The sequence below is a fragment of the Cornus florida genome, unplaced genomic scaffold (assembly GCF_030987335.1).
Source record: "Cornus florida cultivar Cherokee Brave unplaced genomic scaffold, ASM3098733v1 CherokeeBrave_3.0.0_Hap2_Chr02, whole genome shotgun sequence".
NCBI lineage: Eukaryota > Viridiplantae > Streptophyta > Magnoliopsida > Cornales > Cornaceae > Cornus > Cornus florida.
The window spans coordinates 20,237,695-20,247,812 of NW_026775572.1; the positions used below are offsets into that span (position 1 = coordinate 20,237,695).

Here is a 10,118-nt window from a genome sequence, read left to right on the forward strand (position 1 = left end):
TAGATACTAATCATGGGATAAAATGGATGGAAAATTGTATCTATCTTCTAAAAACATAAACCAGCAACATTTTTATGCAATGATCATAAATGAATCTATAAAACCACAAATTTGAAGTTTAAACAACAAATTTGAATGGTTTAAACATAGAACTCACGAGAAAATACAACAAATGCAAAGTCAAAAGTACAATAAGATAAAAGAAAATTTCATATTATAAAATCAACTGAACAAGCGGAAGCTGTGATTTACAATTAACAAGATATGTGGCAATCAAAATGATGCAAAATGAGATTTTTTAGCCCAAAACAAAATAATAGATATCCCAATATTAATTAAGATCCAAGTGATGTGGTCTTTCTTTTAAATAAAAAAATTAATTAAGAGCATCAAAAATAAAAATAATAAAAATTCCCCAATATATACCTTCTCAGGTGGGATGTAGCATTGTCCATCTGGTTTAGCAGTCCTTGTGGCAAGTCGGGCCATAAGCAGATTCCCAGCAATTCCAGCACTTGCAGTGCATCCTGTAGTTTCAAAAATCTCTTTTCTAATTACTGAAGCTAAAAACTGAGCGTCTTCCATTTCTGAGTCTGTGACATCTAAAAATGCTTCATCACAGCTTACGGCCTGCATTCAGTAATAGTAATAGATTTTAAAAGTATATGAGCGAAAGAAAAAAATGATGGTTTATAAAAGTGCATTTCCACGAGCAGACCTGCACTTTGTTGCAGTGTTTATGCAAGATGTTATAAAATTGATCAGCCACCTGAAACTCATCCAAGAGATCATATTAACTCCAAGACACCCATGTGACACAACATCATGATATACAAGAAACAGATGGTCAGTAGCATTACTTTTTCCCTTTATAAACAATTTAAATATTAAAATTATTTCAATGTACCAGATACCTCCTCATAAGCTTCAAAGTTGTAAGGGAAAATGACAAGATGAGGACAAAGAGCCTTGGCATCTCTAACAAAGATTCCAGCCCTCACTCCTTTAAAAACAAAAAATAACTTATCATTTACACAAATTAAAAAACCGTTCGACCATAACTGGGAATCTGATTAAAACAGAGACTACTCCATATATACCCACCATAATCTCGAGCAGGATAGTTTGCAGAAGAGATTTCAGCAGTTCCTCGTGGATTATCAGAATGGCATACAGCTACAGGCTTATCCAGTAATTCAGGATGATTTCTAATGACCACAGAGACAAAAAAACAATCCTGGGAACATATATTTCCATCGTCATTACATTCAGTATCAGAGAGAAAAAAAGTGCTTCGGTAACGCCTATCATAAGCCATCTAGGAAAGACTACACTCCTATTATATGGTCAACATGACAATGCTCCAAGTTGCTAACCATAGATAATTTATCCATGAAATATTCAAAAGCACTGAATGTAAAGAATACCATGTCCACGTGGATAATGGATGTCCTCCGAGCAAAAGCACTAAGATCTGTACTTGCATGCTTGAACCCATCAGACAAGCTGGGAAAACGCTTACGATACCGACTTCTCCAAGTACCTATAAAGTGAAGTCGGGAGTTCTGTAAAAAAACAAAGCTCGGTAAGGATATCACAGTAAAAGGTTCTATGAGACTAAATGCCATGTGCTGGTAATAACAAAATAGCGGCCAAATTTGTTAAAAACAAATCAGTAAGGGCTCGTTTGGCAACCGTTGCTGTTTTGCGTTTCCGTTTTCATCCGAAACAAAAACAACATTTTTGTTGTGCTGTCTTTTCATTTGTGATTGGAAGCATGTTTTGTAACGTAAGATTTGTTGCAAGATTTTCAGAAGCAAAAACATGAAAACATGTTTGGTAACATCAAAGTGTTACATGATTGAGTTACAAAATGGTTAGTTAAGGCCTGCTCCATTTTATATTTTTTATTTTGGTATTGTTAACTGCTACAGTGCAAAAAAATTGGTGTTTCCTATTGGGCCTCTTTTCGGCAACAAATTGGGTACTATTCAAATGGCAACAACCAGTTACAAAACGTGCTGTGTTTTGCTTCGCTACAGTACACCCGCAACACGAAACATGCAACAAAAACACTTGGCAAACAGGGCCTAAGCATGGACATTGGAACATTAATTTCAGGAAAATACAGAGAGCAATAGCCTCTGGTTCTGCGAAGCAAGTCCTGTAGAATAGTAATTGAAGACACTGAAAACAATGAGAACATAGACACTAAAATTCAACAGGATAGCAACCAGATAAAATTTACTGGAGATAACTGAGAGGTACTGCAGGAACAAGAAAACTGTGTAAATAAAAATATATATATTAATATATATATATATATATATATATATATATATAAAATTATGGATAAAAATATAGCAGAAAGGGAGGAACTGGGAAAAGTAGCGAGCTAATAACCGCGTATCTTTGTGCCCAAGATTTTAAATTCTGAAACATAATCCACAAGGTTATCCATAGTGAAAATGACTCCAAGCCTAGTTAAGATTATTGAAAAAACTTTTGACCATTTCAAATGAACTATTTTAGGAATAAATTTGGACTAATAACAGCTCAAAATTTTAAGGAAAAAAAAAAAAAATCCTTAAAACCAGGTTCGAGCTTGAAGAAAAATGTTAAAACTTCTTAAAATATTAGATATTTGACAGTAATAATTTCTTAATATTGGACAAAGGTGCTGCCATCTCAGTTCACAATTGTAGAGAAGCCACAGTGAGTCTCTTAATTATCAGTTTTAGTCATGAAGGTGGTCCAGACCCTTTTTTTATCTTCTCTTTAACTCTGAATTTCGTTTCTTGGGCTTTAAAAAACATTTCTAAGCTGAACAGACAAATATTTACAACTTTTAAAAAGCATAAAAATCAATCCTCAAAGCTTGCAAAAAGGTTTGTGATCTTTATATTAAATGCTGTGAATTCTAGCCTAAGTATTACTTAAGGGGTTGAAAACAAGATCTGTGTATGAACTCAAGCTATCCCAACAAAAAATTCCATTTTAGATGTAAATGCCATCTTATTTTTTGTTGCTCCACATTTCTATTTATTGATATAGCGATAGTTAAAAATTTACTTATGCAGATGAGCAATAAGATATTTTCTTAATATAATTGCAAAATGCAGCATGGTAGTAAAAACAATAACTTAGATTTCTACTTCTTTACCTTGAAATAATTTTCCACAAAATCAGGGTCCACAAGAGTTGAATGATTCTGATTAGATGGCACAACAATTGTTGGGCTAGACAATTCTTTCACCTTTTGATTGTCTCGGCAGTAGCTGCTAACTGAAGCAGAAGGTTGACAGGGACTAGATTCAGCTTGAATTCCATCACTGTTCTTATCTACTGTAGTGTCTTTTCTTGGTTCAGCAATTTCACATTCAATATATGTTCCATTGTTGCAAGTTGTCTCCTTGATAATTGCTTCAGTTGCATTCCCATGCGCAACAATCTCAGATTCTCTACTGCATTCCCTTCCGTGTTCTATGGATTCACCCACTTCAGATAAATCAGAATCCTTAATTGTGCCACCCTTCAACAATGTATCCTCGGTTTCAACTTTTAATTGATCAATAAAACACATTGCAGCAACATCAGAGACTGGGTCCCTTTTTAGAGCAAAGAAGGTTGACAACTTCGGTTGCTTGTGAGTTTCACTAGCAAGCTGGTCAAGTTGGTAAGGAACCCCTAGAAAGAACAAAACAAAACATGAGCATCACAAATAATCCATACACATGAAGACAGATGCAGTAAAAATCTTTAGAACAAAGCCACTTATGCTAAAACTGAACATTCTCAACAGAAGCGAATAACAAGTAATATAGCCAGATAACTTCCAACTCTTATCTTCTTAAGATAGATTCCCCTAATGCATTTAGTTTATGGTTTATTCCTTCTTCTTGATTCTCACATACCAAGTTCATGACAACCATTCTACAAACAGAAGGGAGACAATTTCACCATTCAACAGCTCTATCAGTACATTTATGACAAATATAGTTACGGATACGTCCAAAACCTAGAAGAGAACTTACAGCTCAAAAGTTTATTAGAAGCAACAGAATCCAACACCCATGTGGGTTTCACTACTGGGAGCCCACCACTAAATGACCTGAAGAAAAGAGACATATCAACCACAAGAATTATAGAAATGAAAAAATGCAACGGCCAAGTAATCAGTTCCGCTATGAAAGTTTAGTCAAGAATGGCCAACCTCAGGTTCTTAATTTTACTGTCGGGAAGATTACTGCAAATAATATGAGTGACGCGATGTCTAGAGAAATAATTCTCGAAGCGCCCTCCAAACTTTAACATGTACCCTCGCAGCTCCTGTAGAAACATATTATCAATGCCAATCAAAAGCAATAGACATGTGAGACATTTTCTTACTGTTTGGTAGCCTAGATAACAGAGGAAAATAAGAAGAAAAATATATTAAAATTTTCTGTTTCCCACCATTGCCTTTCCAGCAAAGTAAAAGTAATGAAGCACGCACATCCAACACAGCAGAAACAGTTGTGTATGTACATCATGAATAGTTAATTACATTTAGTGCGTAAAATATAATTTTTTTTTTTTTAATTTTCTTTTTATTTTTTCCAGTTTCTTGGCTGCCCAGCATTAAACATCAACAAAAATTTATCGGAATTCACTGAAACCTGACTAGAAGGAACCGTGAATCCATCAACAAAAATCGAAATCCCGTGAAAAATAGGCTTCCCACTATTTGAAGCACTGTTAGAAGAACTTGAAGCTTCAGCATCAAACTGGTCCTGTAGTTTCCGATTCTTCACTACCATGTAGCTATAACCAAATGTTCAAAACAATCAAAAGATAATCAAAATCACCATATCGTTCTTCAAAGAAAGAGGGGAAAAAAAAATGCAGTCTTTACCGCCTAATTCTTTTATGCCACTAACTAGGAAAACAATCAAATAGTCGGCAAGATATCTAATTAATTATTAGAATCCAATTTTAAATAAAATATCAAGATAGATAGGCTGTGCAACAGGTAAACGTACTTTATTCTGTAATTCTTGCATTTGGGGGTTCTGAATTTAAAGCAATCATAAATTCTTGAAAATTAGCGTATGAAATTAAAGGAAGAGAGAGATAGGACCTGCCGAAATCAGAGAATGGCGAATTACGGAAAGAGGATCGAGACGAAGAGCGAGAATTGGGGCCCCAAGCCATGCCTAGGGTTTTCTGGTTAGTTTTTTTCTTCTTGTTGTTGTTACTATTACTGGAAGGGTTTGAATAGGCTGAATTGAGGCTTCTCTTTGATTTCGAGTCCGAGTTGGCAGAGCGAGAAGAATCGAAACTCATTTTGGTTAAGATTTGAATGAACCAAGATTGAGAATTGAGACGTTGAGAGAGGAAACTTTCTGCGTAAGACTGTATGCCTCCCTGTGTACCAACGGATTATTTGCCCTTATTCAAATGAAGCGGCAAATATCCAAGTAAAGAAACCTTGCCTAATTTTACATTTATATATAGATATAACGATCGAGACCCAGATAGATAACCCCCATAAAATATAAATTATTTTTACGCGAACCTTTTTCTCGAATTTTTTTTTCTCTTTCTTTCTCGACAAGTAACCGAAGGCGTGAGATATACACTAAGAGTTCTTTATTGAGGGCCGAAATTTAAGTGATAAATAAAACTCGTTGGTTTGTTTGATTTGTCAATCAAAAAAAGTTATTTTACAATAATTATAAAAAAATTAAATATCTATTTTTAATTGAATTTTTATAAACAGTTCTTAAAAATTGTAGACCAATCAGATTTTTATAAATTGTTTTTTTTTTTCAGTTCTCATAACACAAAAAAATTTATCCAAAACCCTACTTTACTTCAAATTATGTTCTTTTATGGTTTGTCCAAACTCTCCATGGTACACGTTTATAGTTGCATTTTGATTTTAAATATATATATACATATTTATATATATATATATATATTTAAAATCAAAATGCAACTATATATATACATATATATATATATATATATGTATATATATATTTAAAATCAAAATGCAACTATAAAAGAATTCCATTTCGCAAATCATTACTAAATTATTAAGAAATTCGGAGCCCATATATATCATTCACAATAATTTTAAATGAAATAATAAAATTATACTTAAACTATATTTTATGATGTAGGTTGTTTGCCGATGTTGTGATTACTATAGCGTTTTTTAATATATCTAAAGAGAACTTAACGATAAAATTGTAAAATATGGAGAAATACTTTAAAATTAAAATAATAAAAAATTAGTTGAACAAATTAAAACCAGTGTTTGGTGTAAATTTAATAAATATTTGGATATTAATAATATAATAATCTCACTTCAAAACAGCTACTTTTGGTATTTATGATTTACAATACAAAAGATACATAGATATATAATGATGTAACTAGTAGATTAATTGGAGTTGATTGGACAAAATGAAGGCAAGCTAATAGAATATTATACAATAAAAAAATAACACATATGATAAAAATAAAATTTTATAAGACCGTTGTTAGAACCAACTATATATATTGCTCCATATGGAGCAGAGCTTTAGGCCTAAGAAAGAAACAAAATAAATGTCAAAGAAACAAAATCAATATCTTCATGTCCCATAAAAAATGACAATATTAGGGCAAATTATTGAAATGACTAGAAGACTAATAGAAGTGTGAGATGAAAATTAGATATAATTAGAAAATGAGAGAGAGTAGTGATGGGTTAGGGAGAAAGATTCCCTGAGATAGAAGGATAAAAATGGGGGGAAGATATGCCAAAATAGCATTGATGAGGTTTTAAAATTTGCAAGTCATATTCGCATTTTATTTTTTTTCATTTTTCTTTTTCATTTAAATAAAATATTAAAAATATTTTAAAACTCATTAATGCACTATTTCTTATTTTAAAATATCATCATTATCATTTATACTATAAATCTACTTTACTTGTTCTCTTTAGGGTTTTTTTATTTTTTTATTTTTATCATCTCAAAAGAGATAATTTATTATAATAGAGATAACTTATTTTTTCTTTTTTCTTTTTTTGCGGGGAGGGGTACAAAGATAACTCTTTATTTATTTATTATTATTATTTTGTTCATTTCAAAAGTAAAAATTTATTTAATTTTGGGTTTTTTTTTTTTTTTTTTTCGGGGAGGGGGGTTTTCTTTGTTGATTTTGTACCTTTTATTCTCGAATCCTGTCAAATTAGATAATTTATTTATAATTTATATTTTTTTCTTTTAGGTCCGCAGTCAAAAAGATTAAAAATATTAAAACTGGGAGAGAGAGGGAGAGACCAATAGTATATAGTAAGATAGTTGTGTAATTTGAAACTAAATAATTGTTAGCTCATGAAGTTAGGCTTAAAATAATTAATTCATTTCATTTTTAGTTGAACAACGAGGTGAAATCATAGAAAAGTGGAGTGCCTCCTTTTAAAAAATTATTTTAACAAGTTAAATATAATTAATTAAGAATTGACTTGTAATAGCTAGCTAGGAAAGGCAAGAGATGATTCATGCAATAGACGGTACGTAGACTAATTCATATTGGATAGGGCAATGATAATAATAATGAATCATAATCTAAGAAATTATTTCAGTGTACCTCATCCTATGATAAAGTTAAATAATCTAGAAAAAATCTGATGTGCATTCGTTAAAATCTAAAAATTTTTATTGTTTGATCAATAAAAAGATTTTAATCAGGTTACTATTATCCGGAGTAAATGATTTTTTCTTGACAAATAGTAACTACTTGTACATGGCCTGGTAGTTGGTACGTATCATTCGAAAAGATTCTAAAGGAAATTTGAAGAAATGTAAATCTATCTATAATTAATGCAACCAGACTAAAACTTCATATCAAACACACAAGCCACCAAAACCTTGAATCAAACGCACGGCTCACCTACAACCACCAGTTGCATACCTCACACCTCAACCTCTTCCTTGGCTAAAACCACCTCCAAGTTGGCAAACCTTCCATCACTCGTTTTCCTTTAAATCCAAACAACCGCCACAATAGTTATTTCTCCACCAAATTCAAAAAACCCTAAAAGCCAAAACCTCAAGCTAGCTAAGATGGATATGTGGTCATGGATATGTGAGCTCTCCAACTCGGATGAGTGGGCCGAGTCAAACTCACCACTGATCTTCCAACTAGCCAGTTTCAAAGCAACCCAGTCCATTCAACTCAGAGCTGAGAGAACCACCGAGCCCAACTCGGATGATGCTTTAGTGACATTCTCTGTGTGCTCACAAGGCTTTGATTCTTCTGACACAGAGATGACACTCTGGGTTTCTGACACGTGTCCTCTTTCCTCCAGTAAGCCCTTCTTGCCTCTCATCCTTCAGCTCCTCCAAGAGATCATATCACGTTCACCCACAGCGCAAGATAGCACCTGCCCAAGCTCACAGCTCCAGAAGCTCAAACCCGACCCGGTTGCATGGATCCTTGACTCGCACTCGCCGGAGTCGTTCTCCCTCTTTTTCAACCTCATATTCCTCACGCGCCTTTTCTGGCTGTGTGTTTGCGACTCACCGTCTGAAGTTGGTTCGTTATACTTCCATTCCTTGTTAACTCCGAACGTTGAAATCTTCACGTGCAAATACGCGCCTGCTCAGACTGTTCTCCGAACATTTTTTATATCGGTTGGAGTCGACGTGGAGCTGTGCTTCATGCGCACCGTCGGGTACATGTTGGCAAAGTGGTTAATCTTAAGAGAGATTGGCATAGGATTACACTCGTTAACACCACTACCGTCTCACAGTCTAGGGTTTTCTTATGCCATGGAGTCTCATGGGCTATGGGTAATGAAAGGTTATGCCCCGGTGTGGGCAATGAAAAGAACGCTCTTTAACGGTAAAAAATATAGGTTCCCTGTGATTGAAGCCAAAGAGTCTGTGCTAAGATACACCCTGGCGCACCAGCAGCTGGAGGTTGTGATTCAGCTGGAATACACAGTTGGATTCTTTGATGGTTGGATTCATGTGAATGCACGTGTCGATAATCTACGCTTACACGTGGCAAAATTGGGTTTTAAGAAAAATGATGAGGAGGGCGACTATGAAGACGAGAGGCACTTCCCGTCGAGAATCCGGATTTGGGTCGGACCGGAAGTAGGGGCGACTTACGTGACCGGTCTGAGCTTGGGCCGGTCCACTGACAATGTGGAGAGAGAATTGGAAATGCAAAAAGTCGCGAAGGGTAGTTTCGGAAAATCAAAGTTTCCGAAGGTGAAGGCGATGGCAAGGACCGCGATGAGGACGAGGATGAAGACATGGAGGTGGGACCAGGATGCAGACGGCAATGCAGCTATATTCGATGCAATTTTATGTGACAACTCCACCGGTCTTGAAGTGTCCACGTGGAAGCCGTCTAGTGGTGATGGTGAACCGGGGACGGGCTTTCGAAAGAGGTACACGGGAGCAAGGAGGCGGTTCACGAAAACCGGCGGTTTGGTTTTTGCGAGGGATGAATGCGGAGAGGGTGTGGGGTGGAGGTTGAGCAAGGAGATGGAAGGGAGTGTGTTGAAGTGGAGAATAGGAGGTCAAGTTTGGCTGAGTTATTGGCCTAATGACGTAAAGAGTTCATATTTTGAAACAAGGAGTGTGGAGTGGTGTGATGAGGTTGATTTGCCTTTGATTCCAGGACAGTGCTAAGCTGGACAATATATATTCCGGCCTACAAGTAATTATATCTTCTAAGGCTGGTGTTGAAGTTTATAAGATATATATGCTAGCCAATTTAATGATGTTAGATTTGTAGTGAATGTTCATAAATAATGGTTGCTGAAGAATCTGTACTATATACAACTTGAGAATGCAGAGGGTACTTATTTTTTCTTATATTTGAGTTTTTTTATTTTTTTATTTTATTTTATTTATTATTATTATTTTTTTTTTTGTGTGTGGCTGTTTGCTGTAGTTTGGAGTGTGTACGCAGCTCCCTGTAAAGCTTTGCTCTTGCTTTCTTTGTGCTAAGCCCAGTTCTGGTTTTCCGTGGGCTTGGTTTTGATGGTATTGTTGGTCCTCTCTTCTTTGGATTGGGGAAAACCGGCCCATGAAGAGTCTCATCCAAAAAAAGGCGCCCACTCA

At 34.9% G+C, this 10,118-nt stretch overlaps 2 protein-coding genes across 16 annotated transcripts in view; one reads left to right on the forward strand and one right to left on the reverse strand.

Moving 5' to 3' along the window:
* The window catches only part of LOC132294124 (DNA repair protein REV1), a 34,983-nt gene extending 29,389 nt beyond the window's left edge, over positions 1 to 5,594 (reverse strand). For 10 of the 15 annotated variants that reach the window (XM_059791861.1, XM_059791862.1, XM_059791857.1 and 7 more), the window contains exons 1-10: positions 5,120 to 5,593; positions 4,659 to 4,803; positions 4,214 to 4,329; positions 4,035 to 4,111; positions 3,164 to 3,687; positions 1,428 to 1,565; positions 1,105 to 1,237; positions 915 to 1,003; positions 719 to 769; positions 427 to 630 (exon numbers count right to left, since the gene is read on the reverse strand). In XM_059791861.1, the coding sequence (XP_059647844.1) occupies positions 427 to 630; positions 719 to 769; positions 915 to 1,003; positions 1,105 to 1,237; positions 1,428 to 1,565; positions 3,164 to 3,687; positions 4,035 to 4,111; positions 4,214 to 4,329; positions 4,659 to 4,803; positions 5,120 to 5,325 (1,683 nt within the window). In that variant the 5' untranslated portion in view covers positions 5,326 to 5,593. Of the gene's footprint in view, positions 1 to 426; positions 631 to 718; positions 770 to 914; positions 1,004 to 1,104; positions 1,238 to 1,427; positions 1,566 to 3,163; positions 3,688 to 4,034; positions 4,112 to 4,213; positions 4,330 to 4,658; positions 4,804 to 5,119 lie in introns of those variants that run through there. The other 5 variants (XM_059791864.1, XM_059791863.1, XM_059791866.1 and 2 more) reach the window with 2 other exon arrangements.
* Positions 5,595 to 8,033: 2,439 nt separating this feature from the next.
* LOC132294126 (uncharacterized) lies at positions 8,034 to 9,869 on the forward strand. Its single transcript, XM_059791868.1, has one exon. The coding sequence runs from the start codon at positions 8,103 to 8,105 to the stop codon at positions 9,681 to 9,683; it is 1,581 nt and encodes a 526-aa protein (XP_059647851.1). The 5' UTR covers positions 8,034 to 8,102; the 3' UTR covers positions 9,684 to 9,869.
* The last annotated feature ends 249 nt before the right edge of the window (positions 9,870 to 10,118 follow it).